This window comes from Caretta caretta, chromosome 3 (assembly GCF_965140235.1).
Source record: "Caretta caretta isolate rCarCar2 chromosome 3, rCarCar1.hap1, whole genome shotgun sequence".
In the NCBI taxonomy this organism is placed as follows: domain Eukaryota; kingdom Metazoa; phylum Chordata; order Testudines; family Cheloniidae; genus Caretta; species Caretta caretta.
This window is the reverse complement of record NC_134208.1, coordinates 153,167,501-153,189,732: the sequence shown is the minus strand read 5'-3', so window position 1 is coordinate 153,189,732 and position 22,232 is coordinate 153,167,501. Positions and strand designations below refer to the sequence as shown.

Genomic DNA, 22,232 nt, shown 5'->3' with positions numbered 1-22,232 from the left:
TCCTCAGTGCAGGGACCTGGTATTTTGTTCAAGTGGCATTTACACCTAGAGTACTGGATAACAGAATTAAGTAAGAATAATTAACACAATTTACATCTTAATGATGTTCTTGACATTGAAGTTGTCCAGTGGAGCTATATCTGGATCATCCCCTCTCTCATCCTGAAGAACGATTTGTTGTAGTATGCGGTCTAACAGCTGCCACTGCTGGAAATGTCCCCCATTCCGCTTATCTGCAGGAGAAACACCAATGTACAAGGGTTGATATTAATATCCGAAGGTGCTTGGAATCCCTGTATTCCACAGACAATAGGCCAATGTTCCTTGCTTTCTTTTTACCCATCTTAACAAAACGGTTGGGGATGGGGAAGGCATGCCACATTGCAGGTAAATTATAGAACATCGGTCCTGGTTCTGCACGATATTGCGCCTTGTATTGTCATTTGCACTTGAGCAACAAGGGTGTAAAATCCTATCAAATCAGACTAGTGTGAAAAGTGCATGCACAATCATACACCTAATTTGCACATTCAAATTCCATATTTCTACTGGCAGGTTTCAGAGTAGCAGCCGTGTTAGTCTGTAACCACAAAAAGAACAGGAGTACTTGTGGCACCTTAGAGACCAACTATAAATTTGTTACTCTAAGGTGCCACAAGTACTCCTGTTCTTTTTGCATATTTCTACTGCAGATCAGGTAAGTGTGTGCAGAAATGCACCTACAGAGGTGTCTCCATAGGTCAGAGTTGTGACTTTGCTACTTGCTGGGGGAGGATTTTTGTGTGGGGGGAGGGGAGTATCTAGATACCATAGTGACCAGGCATTTTACAAATATTTATATTCACAATTTGCATGCTCAGTTATCTGTAATTCAATTCAATAAAACTTTGTGCACATAAGCTATAAAAAAAAGTTACCAATGTGTTAAAAAAACAAAAAAAAAACCCTGATCCCTCTGGTATGCATTGAAGGAGCCAGGACCCATCTTGGATAGGAATACACACAGTGTACACACAACAGCAGGAAATGCACTGCAGATTGGCCCAATGGATTTCAAAGTCTGGCCCTTTAAATACCCATAAGTTTTTATTAAATACTTCAAAACTGCTGAACTGTGCCTCTAACCCAACAACATTCCTATCAAGTTTAGCCCTCCTCTGGTAGCACATTCTGGGCTCACCCTGAGCCCCAAAGCATATGTGCTGTCTTGTACCACATTAAAGAATTGACTGTCATACAACTGCTAGGTGGGTGACTGTACTTTTAAATCCAGCAGGTGCCCAATAGTGCTCTGCATGTAGCCTCTTGGTAAGACATCAGGAGGGTTACCCTCACCTTCCTTGCTAAGCTTCTCAGTCTCACTGCTCAAGCCTGGGTGAAATTTACTAAAACCACTCCCCAGGACTCTTTCCTAAAAGAGCTGGGTTAAACAGTTGCATAATGATCTTGCTAAAGGCTCTTTCCTGGCCATTACCCTTTGAAAGCATCAATCAGTAATTACCAATTGATTATTTAATCAAATAACTTTAAGAACCCATTGATATCATACCCTTCAAAAAGAAAATGCTGATTTGGTTTTCTGGTTAGGGTCTGAAAGCCTGATGTATTGCCATGAGACAGCAGCCCAAAGACATGCTTATTGGGAGATTCCCCATCAATGGGCAACAAAGGTTTTATTTGATTTTTTTTAAATTCTTTATTGAGTTGTGATAAAATTCAAAATGGCACCCACGCCTGGGAGTTCCCAGACCCAGAGCACAAGAGCTCTATCTCTCTCCTTTGAAACTTTTAATTTAACCCCCCCCCCAAAAAAAAGCTTAGTTTGTGACAAGCTGGGAGGCCCCCAACTTCTTAATTTTGTTTGAAAGTGCAGAGAGTTAAGATGTCATTTGTTAGCTTCCAAAATCCACTGGTTGGGGTCAGTGTCAAATCCTAGCTCCTTCACCCACAATGTCTGAACAAGCCTTTGCTGTATCAGAGAGAAAGTGCATTTCCTCCTGTGATCTATTGTCCCTTTCTTATATCAAGGCTTCCCACTCCCCTCTGCCCCAGGAAGCAGGGATGTACTCACAAGGCATCTGCAAGCAATGCTGAAGGACTGATAGCAAATAGGGATAGGCGTCCGTGTGCTTCAATCTCTTCTTGATCATCTCGAACATCTGAGAGGCACTTTTTGTATCAATGTGAATCTGGAGTAGGCAGAGAAATAACATGAGAGAGAGGGGAAGAGAAACATACAGAGTGGAAGATGGATCCAGGAGTGAAAACTGTTCAACAAGAGAGATAGGCAGACTGCAAAAGGCAGGAATCCCTTTGCGATGACCCAGCAGAGGGGCTTCAGTGAGAAGGGGGCTGGCAGATAGGGAGTCAGCTGGGCCTTTGGGATCTGCACTGCCACACCTGGTTGCAGTGGCAGTAAGGAACAGTTCCCAAAAGGGTTGGGAGGCTGGAAAGGTGGGACGACATACCTCTGAGCTTGCTCCATCTACTCTTCCCCTCCCTACAACATTTGTGGCCCTACCCCTCCCCATCTCCTCTAAAATGCCACCCTGTCTCCACAACCTCCCAGGTGACAGCCTTCAGAAACGTACCCTGGGTTTTGTTATTGGAAAACTCGGAGATGGGTCTGAGCTACGCCCAGAGCTGAACTCTCTCAAAGCGAGGGCATATTTGGATCCAGAATTTTGGTTCAGGCCCAGGACTACTGAGAATGAGTTCCCACCACCCCAGCCCTCTTCCGTCCCTGAAAACTCTGCACAATGCAGAGAGGAAAACGCTTTTGTCCAAGCCCTTTGGCAGGAGTCATGGCAGTGTTTAATGTTTTCATTGTTCACGTGTACTATCCCCATTCTGTACATGAGAAACAGCAAAGAGCATTCATCATCCCTTTAGCAGCCATGGCTGTTCCCTGCTGACTGTTTGGGAAAGTTGCAGGCTTTTGCATTCAGCAGCCAAAGCAGATATTCAGCCTCTGGCAACTCTAGCTCCCACATAGGCAACTCACCACATCAAACCGCTTGGCAAGTTCCAGATCATCCTCATTTCTCACCATCTCAAAGAAATCTAAGTGCCTAGAAAAGAGGAAAACAAATCCAACCAACTCACATGGCACAACTCTCACCTGGACCAAAGCTGTGGCAGGGGAGAAGAGGCACTCCATTCCCTGACAGAGGGCTACGATAATGGAGGTTTGATGAGGCAACCCCCCAAATGATGGGACTGTCCAGACACCTTGGAATATTTACTCTGTCATGCTCAGAGGACAGGGTATTTAATGGGGCTTAATGACAAGCTGGGAAGAGTGGACTGCCTGGGGTTCAACAAGTTGATAATCCCCATTTAAGTCTCTATGTCAAGGTGATTGTTGCTTTTAGAGCTTAAAAATTAAAATAAAATAGTGTGACAGGGTCAGGCCAGATGGCTATAGGAGAGTAACAGAAGGCAGATATATTAGCCCCAGGCTAAGTAGGTCCCTTTTCCCTGGGTAAGGTAACAGGGAAGGTTCCAGAACAATCAGGAACCTTCTGGAGACAAGACAGGCTGATTAGAACACCTGCAGCCAATCAAGAAGCTGCTAGAATCAATTAAGGCAGGCTAATCAGGGCACCTGGGTTTTAAAAAGGAGCTCACTTCAGTTTGTGGTGTGCATGTGAGGAGCTGGGGGCGAGAACACAGACTGTTGGAGGACTGAGGTGTACAAGCATTATCAGACACCAGGAGGAAGGTCCTATGGTGAGGATAAAGGTGGTGTTGGGAGAAGGCCATGAGGAATAGCCCAGGGAGTTGTAGCTGGTTGCACGGCTGTTCCAGGAGGCACTCTAGACAGCTGCCTTCCACAGGGCCCTGGGCTGGAACCCGGAGTAGAGGGCAGGCCCAGGTTCCCCCCAAATCCTCCCAACTCCTGGTCAAACACAAGAGGAGTCAACCTGGACTGTAGGTTCAGAAAAACAGCCAAGCTGAGGGCTACCGTGAAGCTCCAAGGCAAGCAAATCTGCCAATAAGCGCAAGACCCACCAAGATAGAGCAGGAACTTTGTCACAATAGGCATATGACATGCTGTATCTTCACTGACATATCACTCACTGCATAAGGGGGAAATCCATGTGCCCTGCTTGCTTGCCAGACTGCTGGAATAATCTCATTCTGTATATGACATGTAGCACAGAGAATTTCAAGTATTCCATTAAACACAAGGGATTTTGTCATAGTGCTTGGGGTCCTCAAATTGCACTAGCCCCGAGGGCTCCATGCTCTCTTTGTCTAACCTTGCTCCATTGTAACTTGTGAGATGCAGCAGCAACACTGACTTCCTGTTGAACATCCTTGGTTACTGGATAACAAATCATCACTATTCTAGTGGGCCAGATTCTCATTTCACATACAATGGTGTCAATCCAGAGTAACACCGTTGACTTCAGCCATTTGGCCAGCTTGTGACCAGCATAAGAGCACAATCTGGCCCAGTAGTGCTAATACAATGGGGTATGTGTGTAAAAGGAGAATTCCAGCATCATACTTCCATATTCTGAGTCAAAGACTTGAGGCTCCTTTGCTATCCTTCATGAGAGGCAATTGGATTTAACCAGGTATTTATACAAAGTGTCAGGTTGCGGCATGTCATGGTTTGATCCTTGAGTAGAAATCTCACTCACAGTATTCCCAGCCATACTGAGGTTTGAAGGAATCTCCAGTTTTGATGGGACAGCCTGCGTCTTGCAAATTAGGGGCCTGATCTGGCAGTCTTCCAATCCATGTAATTCCAGCAGAAACTGCTGCCTCTCTCCAAGCCACCTGGTACCTCCAGACTAGCCCTGTCCTCAGGGAGTGGTTTGAACTAGGGTAATGGGGGAGAGGAATGGGAAGTAGCACAGCAGTGGGGGCATTCCCTCTCCATGCACAGGTGGACCACAGGAGAGAATTTGCTCCACAACACAACACCACATGCCATACCTCCCAAGGTTTGTGTTCCGCATTGCCTCACTTTATAATCTGATAAACTTCTACAGGTTCCTCAAGATCCTCAGGTATCTCAGTCAAATCACCTAGTTCTAAAAAGTTTATTTTGGCTTGTAGATTTCTGAAGAGTTTAATTTAAGCTGCCTCAGTCAATGCAGCGAGCTTCAGAACTTAAAGTCACCAAAGCAGATGTACCACACTGGAGCGCCTCTTTAATGCCTTAACTTTTAAAATATGACTTCAAGAACCAGAACATTAGCCCTGTGTAGATGTTGATTTGATGTATTTATTGAACTGTGGTCTTGCTCTTTCCTATCAGGGTTGTGGGGTGGTGGCATTTTCTGCTTGTTTTTACAGTTTTTACTGATGATCATCTACATCTTAGAAGCACAGTTCCGGAACTCTTTGTCCAAAAATTTTCATGTTGCCTCCATAACCAATCTGCCCATTCTGAGGATGCTGTGTGCGCGTGCGTGCATGCATGCATGTGTGCGTGCATGCGTGTCTTTTAGAGAGACCCAACAGCAAGCTTGAATGGAAACTCAGTTGGAAACCTTATTTCTGGAACAGCTACTACTGCTCCATAATGGAGTGTCTATTGTCAAACAGCACGACTCACCTGTCTAATGTTGCATTTTCATGTCCTCTTAGCTTGTCAATAACAGGTTGAATTCCCAGCATCAGAAACTCATATCGCAGGTGCAATCGGAATTCCAAATTGTCCTTACAGAAGTGGGGTAAAAAAACCCAACTCATCAGACTCCAAAAGATTTTGGATAGATTCACTTAAAGGTAAATTCCTACTTTGAATATCACCTCTCCTGCGTTTAAAAGTTTACAGATAGGCTCACTTCCCCTGGTCTCACTCAGAATTTCTCTCAACAATCCAGCCCTTCCATCAGAAAAAAAAGTTCAAACCGGGCCTTCAGTCACTGTGTCATTCTCGGGTGACTGTGTATCCTGCGGTTCCCCCTTCAAAACCAAAGTCCTCGTATAACTACCATCAGCTCCATGTATCCTTCTGAGAAGGGAGCCCTCAGAGACCTAACAATGCTCTACAAGTTGCTCAGCAAGGGACAGAGGAAGAGCAAAGCAACTGGTATTTTCTCTATGATCCAAGAGCAGGTCACTTCCAAGCCTGGGTCACAAGCAAAAAGAATTTTGGAGGCTTCATTCAAGATCTCATCTATGAACCTCACAAAACCACCATACACACTGGCGTATTTCGGGGGGGGGGGGGAGGGGAAGGGGTGTCTCTGCTCAGGAAGGGCTTCAATGGGGATTTACAAGCAAAGAATGAGGACGATGTTTTAAGTTAGGATTGATAAGACCAGTCGAGCACCTTTTCCAAGAATTTAACCCACTAAATACACTGTAAAGACTCACGCCTTGGTCTAATAGCCATTTCCAAAGCAAATAATTCAGTAGCAACAGCTCTGTTGTACATGGAATTTCCAGGACGGTGACTCACCTCGCCTGCGCCAGCATTCAGAACAGCATTGATAAAGGACATGATGGCTGTTTTGAGATTCACCTCATCCCGATAGCGCCCCATGCTTCGGTCTAGCTCATTCAGCAATGTCTGAAACACAAGGGGTGAGGTGAGAGGAGACTAACAACATTAATTACTTTCCAGCTCCCACATTAGCTCCTTGTGAATGAATGTCGGGCAGAGTCAGACTGCCTTTGATGTGTCACATCTCTGCTAGAGTGTAAGTGCTTCAGAGGAGGGGCCATGTCTACCTGTCCACATTCATTACAATTTGGGGCATTCCAAGAAAACTAATTAATAAAATTGATCCTGATGGAGAATCCCTGCCTAGTGCTTTGGAGGAAAGCAAATCCCTGCCACCCTTTCCCATTAAAGTCCCGGTCAATATGATCCATATGGCAGCAGTAAGAGGACTTTCCCTAGCCCAGATCTTCCAGTCAGTTTAACTCTGTATGTGCAAGACAGAATCTCCACGGTTAATGCATCTTGGCCCATTTATACCAGTGGCATCCATGTAATTTTCCATTCTTTTCTTGAGTCTAGCACAGTGGATTCTGCCAGTGCCTCAGGGGATAGAGAATCCCAAACATTAACTACCCTCTGGGGAGAGCCACCTCTGGAAGCGTATCATTGCACCTAGACCTTGGAGGTGTTTTGGTTTCCATTTGTTCCTTGGGTTCTGTTTAGTTGACATAAGGCAGATTTTTGCTCAAGTCTTTATGAGCTTCTTTTATGTATTTGTACACAACAGGAAGAGCCCCTGTGGTCACTCAGCTGCAAACTCTTTAGAGCTTAGAGGTGAGCTGCAGAGCTAAAGTGGAAGTGGAGTTAAACCCAGATTTCCATGGTGATGTTCCCCACTAAACAAGCTACAGAAGCATTTGGCACTCAAATATCTTTGAGCTAATCTTTATTAAATCTTCCTACTTTGCAGGCAATATCCCAGAGCACATCACTGTCATGGCATCCGGTATTTATGATGCAGAATGATGGATTCCGGGATATCACCAGTGGGTTTGGAAGTACCAAGAGATGTTATGAGGCAGGGAAGAATTAAAACAAAACACAGTTAATGTGTTTTGGTGCCAAATGCCCCCTGCAGCCTCATTAGGCTCAACTCCATTTGAACTCACGCTGCAGAGGTCCCCTTAAAAACTGATTAGTGTCATAAGTGACTTGTGTCATTCTATATGTATCCTTTCTCACTGATTCCAGGTCACGTGTGCTCCACTTGTAAATCCAAAAATGATTCTTCTGTCAAAGCTGCAAATTCCACATGGAAGATAACTACGTTGTCCAGCTTCTGCCTCTCACATCACCAACACTAAACAAAAGCCCCACAATCAGAATTCAGTTGACAATTGTGCTGCTTATGCACTAGGGAGAATGCAATCCTGCTCAGTCTTCTAAAGGTATTTTGGCTGTACAGGGAGAATAGGACTAAAACATGCTAATGTAATGCATTCAGCAGGTATGGCTAAAATACACACACGGAGCAGAGATATTGAGTAAGGAAGTTCATTTTTTACTTAGTGGCTTTTGGACCCTGGCTACTGAAAGCTGTTCATTCCTAGCCAAGTCCCTCCATGCCTGTAATCAGTTTAATAGGTGTAATGTGGCCACCTCCAGAAAAGTACATCCCTATGGAGATAAGGGTGTCACATAATCCATGCCTTGTATAATGGTCTAAAACCCTTTTCTTATTTATTATACACCTTTCTGATCCAGCCTAGGACTCTCTGGGATCTTTTTCTGTAACTGAACATAGCATATACACCTCCATGTTACTACATGCTTGAATGTCTAAGCCCCTTCTACAGTCAGCATTTTCTCAACAGCTCAGTGGGCCGAGTAAGTCTGAGCTTTGTCTTCTGTGCCAGCTGCAAGCACCTCTGCCCCCGGCGTTTGATCATCCAACAACTACAATGTCTTCCCATTGCTCAAGTGGACACCCGACACCCACCCCTGCTCTCTATTCACCATAAATGGGCACCAGTCTTCAAACACATCCAAAAAACCCAAAGTTCCTGAGTTGGCCAAAAAGCAGAGGAGAAACAGCAGAGAGAATTTAATTCTGTTACTTCAGATTTTGTGCCAAGATTTTGAAATTGAAATCCAAAGCCTTAGGTCTCTGGAATGACGTGGGCAGGATTTCCCCAGCCATTAAAACAGCAGCTCCAAAAAGTAAGTTTTTTTTGTTTTGTTTTCCCCCAAACTTTGCACAAACCTGCTTCAGTCAGAATTCCCTTTGTTCAAAGTCAAGAAACATCAATTATTTGGAGAAGACATCGCTGAGCTAGAGCAGATATATGCTCGTCCATGTCTACAATATATTTTTGTGGTTTGATAAGGACATGTATGAGAGACAGACAATGTTAAGATTTATAAAGTATCATTTATACATCCAGACCCACTAGCCATCCAGCTCGAAGGACATCTGCTAAAGTTCTCGGTCCCTTTCCTGCAATGGAGCTGGGAATAGGATATGAAAAGTAGTCAGGGCAGGGCAGGGCAGAGGAGACTGTAGGGTAACAGAAACAAAAACGCTGAGTGAGGTAAGCAGCATTGTATCCTCTGCCATCACTTTGATCTAGAAGGGAGCACTATAAAGTCATGAAGTCCTTAAAGGGTCATAGTCTCTACCCCACATGGTGTGGCAGTTCTCCAATATCCCTAACCCTTCTGGAGTGGCTGATGCTCAAGTCTTGACTTGAACATTTCCTGTGAAGATTTCACCACATCTCTGTGTACTAATTGATTTTATGGTTATAAAAGTTTTTCTTACTAGTTAAGCGAGGAAAGTTTTTGCTTAATCTTATTATTCCTCATCTCTGACATCCGATAAGGTTCCTTTAGTAAGCAGCAAACCTCAAAGCGGTTTGGATGAGCTCTGAGGGGTGGAAGCAAGTCAAATGGGAATAAAGGATTCTACTTTTTAATTTACTTCTTTTTAGTCCCTTTGTGGTGTAATCTCAGATTGCTCAAATCTCCTTCTATGGGCCCTGTTCCATACTGCTAGTATTTAATACAAGCCAGGCAATAGGGTTCTGGAAGGAACGCCAGTTGAAAAGGCTAAATTTAGGAAGAAGACTGAGCTGCCTATATTCCTTCACCTCAATGCTTCTAGTGATACTAAACATGAAAACCAGACACTGCTTCTACTCTTTGATTCTAGACAGTGACTGCACAACAGCTCTCATCACCCAGGGAGACACTTGTTAACACAACATCTCCCAGGTCACAGTAAATCTAAGGGCTTCTCTGCATTGTGAGTTACTGCTCAGCCAGGCAAGGTGCAAATCTACAGAGCACAAGGTTGCTGAGTAATAATGTCCTATATGGACTCCATTACCACACAGTGAAAGTCCTGGAGTGTAGCTTAGTGTATTATGGCTTGAGAGCGTAAGTCCAGGTGGCCTGGAATCACCAACAGTTGCTTTAGTAAAGAGAGAAGCACTGGCCTATATCTGACAATGGGATTCACTCAGAACTGAAAGCAGGGTGACTCTTAGCATTTTGACAGGTCTGTCAGATGTAAAGCCAGACATGAAGGACATTAGTGTGTCCTAAAATATCTTCCCAGGCCAGAGTGGCATCACCACTTTGCAAAACGATAAGACTGAATCAAAGCATGAGCGTGTTGTTAAGATGCACAAATGTTACAATGCCCTGACACAATGAGTTTGTCCCCCTAGAAAAACCTTGGAAGATGGCAACCATAATTATTAGTGCCAGCAGTGCACTGGGCACATTATGGAAGAGTTATAGAACAATAATAGGATCCTTGCCTCAAAGAGAATCAGATATAAATAAGGCAATGTATAAATGAGCACTTTCAGTATGCACAGCACTTATTCACAGATCTCAAAGGTAAGTCAGTGCCATTATCTCTATCTTATAGAGGGGGAAACTGAGGCATTGAGGGGTTAAGTGACTCACCCATGGTCACACAATGAGTCAGAGACCAAATAGAAATAGCATCCGCTAGTGGAACTGAATGCAGGAGAAAGGAAAGAAACCAAGCGGTGAAGTTTAAAATTTGTCTGGTTAATTCTTGATTTTTGTTCAGAGTGTTTGTCGCTTTATTTTCCACATTTTCTTTTTCTTCTTCTTTTATGGAAGAAGTTTGTGGGGTGGTGGAAGAAGCATGTTCTAAAGAGGAACTGGCTGGAGCAGAGGCATGTTCAGCCGGGAACAGGGAGGAGACAAAACATTTGCCACCGTACACTATGGGCAAAGATGCAAAGAGGAGCAAACTAAGAAACTAGATAGGGGTTCCACAGCCCAAACCCGAGTGTTAAATAGATGCATTTATATTTATTACTATTCGTGTGATATTTTAGTATGACCTCTGTCCCCTTAGGTGTGCACTGCATTTATTCATGTCTGCTCTACTAGGATAAATCAGTTGGTTCTCATAGAGAGCACTGGTGGTGCTCTGCCCATGCCAGTGACCCAGGTGAAGCTAATAAACTCTCCCTGGAGGAACTTGCAGACTAAGCCTGAGATTTTCAAAGTCACCTAGATGGTTTGATTGCCTAATTGCCATTAATTTTAATGGGTACTGGGTGTCCAGATCGCCTAGGTGGTTTTGAAAACCTCCACCTAACTGGCACAAGAGGCTGCAGCATCTCACAAACTGGAAGAGACCCAGTCCTGCAGAGTGTGGACATTAGAGGTGGAATACTTCCCAATGCTGGTTGTGTTTCAGGAGCATTATAAAAGAGGAAAAGAGGGGGCTTGTCATATCTTAATAAAAAATGGTTCATGCATAAAGGAAAGCATGAAAGAAGGTACAGAATGGGCAAATCGGACCGCTCAGCTCAGGAAAAAAGCTGGGGCAAACATGAGGAAGTGGGAAGGGTATACTGAAGGAAACAAGAGATAAAGGCTGGTAAAAAACTGAAAAGGAGAAACTAACTATTAGCAGTAAAAGGAGTGAGAAAACCAGTGATGCATCTGGCAAGAGGAAGATGATCTTGACAGTGGCATTCTGGTCAAGCTGCAGGGTTGGAAGATGGGGGAAGCTGGAAGGGAGGAGGTTGCAACAGTGAAATAAGATGACTGAAGTCTTAGCAGTGGAGAGCATCAGAAGGGTGAAATCTGGAGATATGCTGGCTGATTCTCCTCTAAGACTAGTGTAAAAATATCAGAATGGCCATACTGGGTCAGACCAGTGATTCACCTAGCCCAGTATCCTGTCTTCCGACAGTGGCCAATGCCAGATGCTTCCAAGGGAATAAACAGAACAGGTAATCATTCAGTGAGCCATTCCCTGTCATCCAGTCCCAGCATCTGACAGTTAGGGGCATGGGGACACTAAGAGCATGGGGTTGCATTCCTAACCATCTTGGCTAATAGTCATTGATGGACTTCTCTAGTTCTTCTCTGAATCCAGTTATACTTTTGGCCTTCACAACATCCTCTGGCAACAAGTTCCACAGCTTGATTGTGAACTGTGTGAAGAAATACTTCCTTTTGTTTGTTTTAAAGCTGCTGCCTATTAATTTCATTAGCTGACTCTTGTGTTATGTAAATGGCTAAAAAACAAAAACACTGTCTTATTCACTTTCTCCACACCGTTCATGATTTTAAAGATTTCTATTATATCCCGCATTAGTTGTCTCTTTTCCAAGTTGACTAGTCCCACTCTTTTTAATCTCTCCTCATATGGAAGCTGTTGCATACCCCTAAATATTTGCATTGCCTTTCTCTGTATCTATTCCATTTCTATAGATCTTTTTTCAAATGGGCAATCAGAACTGCATGCAATAGGCAAGATCTGGGCATACCATGGATTTATATAGTAGCATTATGATAGTTACTTCTTATCTATGCCCTTCCTAATAGTTCCTAACATGGTTAGCTTTTTTGACTGCCACTATACACTGAGCAGATGCTTTCAGAGAACTATCCACAATGACTCCAAGATCTCTTGCTTGACTGGAAACAGCTAATTTAGACACGATCAATTTGTAAGTACAGTTGGGATTATGTTTTCCAATGTGCATTACTTTGCATTTATCAGCATTGAATTTCATCTGCCATTTTGTTGCCCAGTCACCAAGTTTTGTGACATTCCTTGGTAACTTTTTGCAGTCGGCTTTGGACTCAACTATCTTGAATAATTTTGTATCATCTGCAAACTTTAGCACCTTACTGTTTACCCCTTTTTCCAGATAATTTATGAATATGTTGAAAAACACTGGCCCCCACACAGATCCCTTGGGGATACCACTATTTACCTCTCGTCATTGTGAAAATTGACCATTTATTCCTACCCTCTGTTTCCTATCTTTTAACCAGTTACCAATCCATGAGAGGACCTTCCCTCTTATTCCATGACTGCTTAGTTTGCTTAAGAGCCCTTGGTGAGGGACTTTGTCAAAGGCTTTCTGAAAGGCCAAGTACATTATATCCACTCGATCACTCTTGTCCACATGGTTTTTGACCCCTCAGAGAATTCAAATAGATTGAGGAGGCATAATTTCCCTTTACAAAACCTGTGTTGACTCCTTCACCAACAAAAAAATAGTGTTCATCCATGTGTCTGATAGGCAAAATGCTTGAAACTGGCACTGAAGTTAGGCTTACTAGCAAGATTGTATCTGGAGCCGTTTTTAAAAATTGGTATCACATTAACTATCCTCCAGTTATCTGGTACAGAAGCTGATTTAAGTGATAGGTTACATACCACAGTTAGTAGTTCTTCAATTTCATATTTGAGTTCTTTCGAAAAACTCTTAGATTAATACCATCTGATAAATTAAACCGAAGTCACCAGGACCAATTTGTTCCAAAAATCAAATCAGGAATTACTCCACTGAAGTCAGTGAGTGTTACACCAGATTAGTACCAGTGTGAAGTCAGAGTCAGACCCATTGTAGATAGAATGATGGCTTGGTTATGAAGAGGCAGTAATTCAGACTGTAGTTTCCAGTAGGACCCAAGTGTGAACTTTTCCAATTTAGCACACTAACCCCTAGATTTAGCAAAAGAATTGTCTATATTTTCTACAAGGTCCCATAAAATAATCCATCTCCACAAATGAATTTCAGTAGAATTTATAGTGGTGGAGCCAGATCCTCATTTGGTGTAAACTGGTGCAGCTACACTGATTTCAATGGAGTTACAACAGTTGGGTCCAGACAATGGTTTGGATTCTGATCTTAGTTCCACTGGTATAAAACAGGATCAATTCTATTCAAGTCAAAAGAGTTATAGCAACATAACCAAAGTACTTTGGTTACAGCAACGTAACCTAAAGTAAGAAATTGGCCCAAAGTAGCAACTTTCCCTTTGTAATCTCCCTGCTACTTCTTCATTTGTTGAAGTCTGTTGTACTATAGTAGGCATTCCGGGTAGTAAGTCATGCCTGGAAGACCAGAGATGACTTAAGACTGAGCAGCAACCTGTAACAAGGAGAATACAATGTTCTTTGGTTCAGAGTTAAATGTGTGATTTCCACACACTAATCCATGTCACTTAGGCACATGCAAGTGGGAACTAATCAGTGCTCCAATCTGAAGCTGTCAGTAGTGAGTTATGCAGAGGCTTAAGTTTTAGACAGCTGCCAATAAATAAAGCTGACCCTCACTTCCTCATTCTTGTGAGGAAGTGGGGGGAGGGAGAAGGAGAAAAACCATTTAGGAATTCCACCAAGACAAGAAAAGAAACAGGGAGAAGGGAAAATAAAACTCTCTCACAGTTCTCTGGGAGAAAATGGTTCCAGCAACAGCTGTCTCACATTTACTCACTGACTCCTTGCATCATCTGCTATTGAGAGAGGTTGCCAAAGAAGATCCAAGGGGAGAGAGAGAGAAAGAGAAATTCTGACGTTCATTGCTGGTGCTATTGGGAAAAATGCTAAATCCAGAATCAGTGAGCAGCTGAGATGGAGCACAAGGATTTCAACAAGAGGAGGGATCAGGCAGCAACAAAAGGGGCAAGGGGAAACAGGGAATTATGTATCACTGCTGTCAGGATGGTGACTGGGGGAAAGCACATGTTCTGGAGTGGGAGGGAAAGGCCACTCTCAGAGTCACCGACTATAGTTCATGGTCTTCATTATTAGTGATGAGTGTTGTTTGTTCTTACAAAGAAGCCACGAAAAGTCAAAGAGGGAGGGACTAAATGGCTCAGGGGAGTGGGAAAGGCACATGGAACTTTTCACCTCTACGTCACTGGTCTCCATCTAACTTGAGTCAATACTGGCCAAAAGGTGAGAACCATCTGATGCCTTGTGTGAAATGAATTGTCAGGTCTCAGTCCAATCCCAGGTTTCCATATGACTCAACATGCCATCACAAGTGGCAACCCTCATGGGCTATTTATTTATCCTACAAAATAAATAGCCCATGAAGACTGAACTCCTCTCTCATCCTTTCACTAGCTAGTCCCAGGAGGTGAGGGTTGAAGCACAGTAGTGAGGCAGTGAGTCAAGGCTTGCACAGCTGCTGTGTGTATTGCAACTTTCCCTCTGTTCCCATCTAGAGCTGTCAACCCAGCACCTTTCACCAGCAGAAAATTCCATTCTAAAGCAAAACAAAATCTAATGAGAATGCCAGAGTTTTAGAGCTTTTTCATCTTTAAGTTACTCTGTAAGACACACCAGTGAGAGGTTTTCTAAAAGATGTGCTCTAGTTCAAACAGGAATTACTTCAGGGAAGTTCTATGGCCTGTGTTATGCAGGAGGTTAGACTAGAAGATTATCAGAGTGGTCCTTTCTGGCCTTAGAATCTATATCAAAGACTGAGCTCAAGCCAAGTTCCAGAGAAGCTCAATCTTCCCCACTTTCTATGGGCCCAATAGTCCCATTTCTGTCAGCTTCCAAGCCTGAGATGCTGAAATCCTCCTCCTCTTTGGCTCATCTGCTGTCCCCTTAAATAGCCTATTGTCTCATCATCTATGTGAAAACAGAGCAGAGCCTTTGGGGGATTCCAGGCATCCTTTTCATGAGACCAATCCACAATTTCATCTTTTGTCATGAACAATGGAGCCAGAGCAATTTGTTTCCACTCTGCATGTTCAGAATATGCATCTCCTGTTCCTCCTGTGTAGAGTTTGCTTTTGATTAGCTTTCACTACTCAGGAAGAATTCTAATGGCTTAATTGTGTTAATGCCAGATCCATGTTTGGGGAAATTCTGAGTTGGTTTTATAGGCTAAGAGAGAATTTCTGAGAAGGGAATTAGAGAGCAATGGGTTGGAATCTACCTAAAGCAGGAAGCTCTAAACCCTTCAGAGAACTCATGCACTGAGAGATGCTATTAAATGCTCAGGTGATAGGAGACATTTTCCACCAAAATTGTCCTTGGAAGCCAAAGGAGCTGTGAAGTATTTGCAAAGCCTTGGTTATAAAGCTGCAGATCCAAGACCCAGAGTGAAGAGCTGCTCAAAAAGGGCATTGTCGTTGCTTTATTGTATTAAATCCAGACTCAGTCCTCTATTATCTCCCAGGCACATACAGAAAAGGCACAAGCTGGCTTTTCTAGTGCCTCCTTAGGCTCAGCCACCTCACCCCTTTAGTGAAAGCTCCAGATCTCCCAGTAGAGCAGAGACGTGCATATCCCTCTTCCTTGGCCTGGTTGTCAAGGAACTGCAAGACCACTCTGAGCCAAGGCCAGGACTAGAGCGTAACAGTGCTTCACACTTGACAGATGAAATATGAAGCTTTATGTCACAGGCATTCTTAACTGAGAACCTTAAAGTGTGGCATCAGCTTCCTTCCTTGCCTTTCACTGAGCATGGACCATGTTCACTTGGGATGCTGCCACTGATCCACTGAGAGACGTAGATAGGTGGAGGGTGGCAGTGGTAGGTATTTGTAGACTTCTTCAGAGTTAAGATGAGAACTGCTTGGGTTCAACCTGTTGGAGAGAACTCTGTGGAAAATGCCATTCCAGTTTCTGGGGACAGGCTTTACAAAATTAGTAAGCAGGAGCATATCCCTGCTGCTAATCACATGGGTTTTTTTTGTTTGCTTTTAAAAAGAGGAAGCAAACACTTTTCTTTCCTTCCCCTTCCCGCCCCCCCCCCCCCCGCCCCCGAATGCAAAAACATTTGACAAAGGCAATTATTTGTGCATTCCGGTCATTCATGGATGAGATAGTAAGTAAGTTCCCCCAGGCTCACAAGAGCTTCTGTGAATCACTAGACGTGACTTCTCAAAGGCCCAGCTGTACAAGATGAGATGTGTTACCATACACTGGCCCAGCAATGATTTATCATCCCAGTCATTTACTCAGTTTGAGACAAATAAAAAGATATACACAGAGGAGTCCCTCGAGTTGACTTGGGATTTCTACAGCATATGGGTTTATTCAACAGATCAGCTCGGTCGAGTTGGGACAAAGAATTAAAATCTGATTGAAAGTTGCTGGGGCTGTGAATTACTGCCAAACACGCGAGGTCACCCCAAAGCGCCTCCAGTGTAAACAACCTCAAGCTTCAGAAAGGCTTCCTCAGTTAAGCTAATGACCAGAAAACAAGCAAGATTTAAGGTTGTCCTCTCTTTCTTACATGCAGACTACAGTACACTAACCATTGTACACTCTCTGGTTTGGCTTCCATTCCCCAACTCCATCCTTTGGATCAGTGACTCCCAACCTCTTACCGGTACGTTAGTCTTTTGTGGCTGAAGTCTTAGTCTCCCCAGCTCCCTATTGTCATTATGGCTGAGTTAACACAGACTGCAACTGAGATCAAGGCCCCAGCATGCTAAGCTCTGTACAAATACGTAGTGAGACAGTGAATGCATAGAGTAGCTTACAATCTAAACAGACAAGAAAAAGGGTGGATGTGGAAACAGAAGCACAGAGAGATGAAGCGTCTTGGCCAAAGTCAGAGAGTAGATCAGCGTCAAAGCTGGGAAATAGAACCCAGGTCTCCTGAATCCTAGTCGTGTAACCTGGGCAGTAAGCCACTTGACTCCCTGACCCTCTGTACTGGGACTCACCTTGATGAGAAACAACCACATGAGCTGCTGTTGGTGACCAGTGACCACTTCCCACTCAGCTGTGCATGCTGCAAACTTCCACGGAGCTTGAACTACTTTTACAATCTCAAATTTAGAGCAGCTTAAGATCCACTGAAGCTTAGACTATGCACAAACTGAAATGGGAGGTCGGGGCAATGGCTGATGTAAACAAGGTTCTAGGACCTAATTGTATATTATCCTCCTTATAGTAGCCAGGCAAAACCCAATGGAAACTTCACCCATGGAAGGAATATAGGGTTGTACTATAAGAACAGTAAACTAGTACAGTGCCAATATGTTTAGGAACCATAGCTTAACACAGAGCTCACAAGGTTTCTCCTCATCAGGATGGTTGTTTCATTAGGAAGAGGCAGGTCATAGCATCAGTTTATAATCCCCACAACCAGAAAGTCAGTGATCTATCTTTGAGTTTTACCTCTATACTTAGAGCAGGAAATATCTGTGCTAACTGTGGAGTAACAACTGGCAAATGTTGGCTTATTAATGGCTTTTGTTATAGATCACTTACTCCATACTTTCTGCATTATGACAGAATTGACCTCAAAAGCATTACAGAAGCTCCTTGGGCCTTTATGCTATTGGCACTTAAACAGTATGGTATCAGGCACCCAATAGATGACATCAGTCTAGGTTAGAGTGTGAGATTACTGAAATTCTTTCATTAATACAGCAAGACTCAGTTTTAAGGTAAAGCACAGTAGCTTTAAATCAGCATTGATAGTAGTGACTGGCTGTAGAACGTGTATGACAAATCTATGTGGGGAGTTGACACTACTTTGGTTGATCCAAAGTCCAGGTGAGGAAAATGGACTTTATGCCTTGACAATGTTGTACACTGTGTATAAGTACAAGCCACCCTTTTCAAGATGCACGGTGCTGTGCATTGTTGGCTGAGTGTTTATACCTGGAATCTTGTCCTCTCTGCAGCATAGACCTGGTAGTGAAGCATGGCCTGTAGGACCTTCTTATGGCCATCCGGCACCAGGCAGACAGCCCCGAGGATCTCCAGCACAGCGATCTTGGTCTTGATGTTCTCAGTCCGTAAGCTCTGGGAGATGATATTGATACTTTCTGGATGGGCCAGGACATGTGCCCGTCCCTGGGAATTGTTCATCAGTGCCTTAATACACCCTATAACGGATGTGTGTATGCGGCTCTCTGAGGTCTCATAGTCCATGCTCTTCAGGAAGTTCAACAAACAGGTCAGGCCATCCAGCTCAATAAACCTGGTCACAAACCTGAAGGGAAAGGGAGAAAAACAGAATTAAGGCAAACTGTACAATAGGCATCAAATTAATAGACTATGAAACTGTGATGCTAAGAACAGAGCAGTCAGTAGCCTAAAGAACTCCAGATGATTCCAGGCAACATGTCACAGACAGTCAGTCTTCTTGTCATGGTCATTTTCCAATTTAGGTAATTGCATTGTGTCTGCTTCGAATCCCACCTTTTGTTTCCCCTGTCCTATGTGCTTGGACAGTGTTACTGTAGAATAACTACCACATTCAACCACAATGGCTGCTGCATTTCAATGGCCGGTGAAAAGATTCCTACATACTGGCAAATCTATAGGGCCTACACCTACAATCCTGGATCAGGCAAAACTCCCAAAATGGCTTGTAGGATCTCTGCTGGCAGGAGATGTTCTTAAGGAGGGAGCAGACTCAATGGCCGCCATGGATACCACCAGGGTCTGGCATGAGGACACAAATAGACTAGAAATGTGGGCAGTGAATTTGCAGAAGGAACAGCATGTTCCAACACCGTTTTATTCCAAGTTTGGGGTCACTTTTCAAATCACTAGGGTTGTGTGTCAAACTTTCATTATGAAACCAGGCAAAACATGTCTGGTTTCAGATAAAGATCGCACACCAATCTGGATGGATACAACATAGATTAATCTCAAGGAAGGGTCTATAGTTTCATTCAAACCAAAGATAAAAACACAATGGGTCAGTTCATCCCTGGAATTAATCCACTGAAGTTAACGGAGTCCATTGAAGTCAGTGCAACAATACTGGGAACACATTCACCCAATTGGTTTTAGCTGAGTTTCACTGAGAGTTTTCAGGAGGCTTAAGATTTTGGGGTCCTATGCAAAGTGAAGTGAACAGGATCCTATCCAGTTCCCTGTCCAACTTGTGAACACTGAGCGGTTCCAAGCGTGTGTCATTGCTTTCTGTTTTTGTCTCTTGCACAAGAACACTCCTGAGCCTCAGTTATGTATTAGTATACAATTACATTAGAAATATGTCAGCCAGTCCTTTGGTTGGTACTCCACTTTACCACACAGGAAATTTCATGGCCCACCTGAAAGTTGGGCCAGATACACTAAACAGTTTGCCAACCTTCAGCTTACTTGGACCAACAGTTCTGAGCAGAAACCAGGCAAAACTTGGTGGTTTCAGATGAGTTTTGCTCTGAGGTTTGTTCAGACCTGAACTTCAAAGCAACTTTTAGATGGGGCCAAACACACATGCACCAACAATGAGAAGAGGGATTTCATTAACTCAGCTCAGCAAAACTGCCAAGTTTCACACTGCTCTGATCACAAATTACTTGTCTTTTGGGTGTACCATCCTACCCTCTTTATCTATATGAGCCACGGGAACAGAAGCCCCTCTCCCCTCAGGTAGATGGAAGGACCACACAGAGTGCGCTAGGAATTCAGTAAGACACCAAACACCCTTTTTTGTTATTCTAACTCTTTGCAAGAAAACTAACGGGTAGTTCAGGGTCTGTGACCCATTCGGTTGCTGGCCTCTCTGCCAAGACTGCAATTTAGGCAGTCATGGCCAACTGTGGTGGTGCTGTGTCTGTCATGCATGTGTCCACTGAGAATTGGACTGAGACCAAAATTATTTTGTGCAGACTAGCAGATGGCCATGAAATGATCACTTTTAGATGTGTTGCCAGCTGTGGCCCAGAAAGGCCTGAAATTTTCTCCATGTTCTAACCCGAATAGGATGTTACAACACACATTATCAGCTCTGAGTCCTAACATTTACTTCAGATCTATTTGTTCATGGTGACTCTTGCCAAGTTCCTTTGTGAATCCAAGGGCTTGCCAAACTCATTACCAAAACCGAGCAGCAAAAGCATTGCCATCCTCATAGCTCCAGGGCTAAGGGGAGAATAAGACTGACACCGCCCTGGGGACAAAGCATTCTCCAGTGGTTCAAGAAAATCACTCAGAGCCTGGTCAGTCAAGGGTTTCTGAATTCCACTTCCAGATGGAGCACTGGCTATTGGTGCAAGACATGAAAGTCAGTGACTTTCATGTACCTCTGCCAGCCCAGCTCTGAAGACCAGGTGACAAATCATTTGTGAAAGGCACAGAGACAGTCTCACAAGCACAATACCCAAATAAATCTAATGGCAGAGAAACGTTGCTAGGATTTCTAGGGTGAGGTCACTCCAGCAGAAGGGTAGGTGCAGGAAAGAGACTGATATCATAGACCTTGATTAACGACGAAGTTTCAAACAATGTTGGGATTTTCCTGTATCCTATCTGGTCCAGAGAGCAAAACACTAATCTCTGTTACTCAATAGGAAGTAAACTGGACTACCTCCCAATCTCAACTGACATCAGATGTAGGATGAAGCTATGATCGTCACCTTCTCTTTTCAAAACACTCAGTGCCCTGTCATCAGGAAAAGCTATACAGTGAATGTGAGTCCAGCTCATGAACTAAATGTCATTCTCATTGTATTTTTCTGTGGTCCACATGGGTGTGAGACAGATGGGAGAGTTCAGCTCCTAAGCTGAATGCCATTGACATCATAATGTTTGCTTCGTGCTTTTGTGCATCTGTGTACACATAGGCGCACGCACACACATGCTTGTGCATGTACGAGGCGTGCAGTCGCATTTCTAGGGAAGAATACCTTCATCATTGTGTTATTTGTGTGCAAAATTAGCCTCCCACGTGCCTCATATGTTGCACATGAGGGCCTTGTTTTGTAAAGGTGTGATGTCAGAACGTGTTTGTTAACGTGTCTTGTGTAACACATTCTAAAGTTCCAGCATAGACAAGGCAGCGTGTGCTTTAAATAGGTGCCAGATTGGTTGAATTAAACTCTAGGCTCCCTGCAGGCTTTATCTTGACCAGCGTAACTCATGTTAAAAAACAGGGTTCTACACTAGGGTTTTAAAACATGTTAATTTGAATATTAGCAAACATAGCTTAACAACAAAACTCTCATCCTAATGACAGGTTTCAGAGTAACAGCCGTGTTAGTCTGTATTCGCAAAAAGAAAAGGAGTACTTGTGGCACCTTAGAGACTAACCAATTTATTTGAGCATGAGCTTTCGTGAGCTACAGCTCACTTCATCGATGAAGTGAGCTGTAGCTCACGAAAGCTCATGCTCAAATAAATTGGTTAGTCTCTAAGGTGCCACAAGTACTCCTTTTCTCATCCTAATGTAGACAAGGCCTATGTGGCAGTGATTTTCCCCACTGCTTGTCTTATTCTCAGACCTATCCCTGTACAGATTGTGCTACAGGCTCACTGTGAGAAATGACAGCTTGGGAAAGATGGAAAAAACATAAACCGGGGGGGGCATAGGGGGAGGGCAGGATGTTCCCACCCTACTGACAGTCAAGGCGATGTTTCCCAGGCTAGCTGCAGCAGCGGCCTTTGGATCAGGAGGCATGTACAACCCTGACGAACCTTGGACCTCTGCCCTGCCTGAAATTCAAAGCAGAACAGGCTGCATTTGCTGGATAGATTAGTGACCAGCTAAAGTACACAGGAGTGAGATGTGGCTAAACCAAGCCAAAA

The 22,232-nt window shown here is 43.7% G+C and overlaps 1 protein-coding gene across 4 annotated transcripts in view; it reads right to left on the bottom strand.

Annotated features, from left to right (window-relative positions):
- Positions 1-22,232, bottom strand: part of DAAM2 (dishevelled associated activator of morphogenesis 2) — a 246,236-nt gene that overhangs the window by 59,778 nt on the left and 164,226 nt on the right. For all 4 annotated transcript variants that reach the window (XM_048843468.2, XM_048843471.2, XM_048843469.2 and 1 more), the window contains exons 6-11: positions 18,351-18,684; positions 6,428-6,538; positions 5,576-5,679; positions 3,005-3,071; positions 2,072-2,189; positions 95-233 (exon numbers count right to left, since the gene is read on the bottom strand). In XM_048843468.2, coding sequence (XP_048699425.1) covers positions 95-233; positions 2,072-2,189; positions 3,005-3,071; positions 5,576-5,679; positions 6,428-6,538; positions 18,351-18,684 — 873 coding nt within the window. The remainder of the gene's footprint in view (positions 1-94; positions 234-2,071; positions 2,190-3,004; positions 3,072-5,575; positions 5,680-6,427; positions 6,539-18,350; positions 18,685-22,232) is intronic.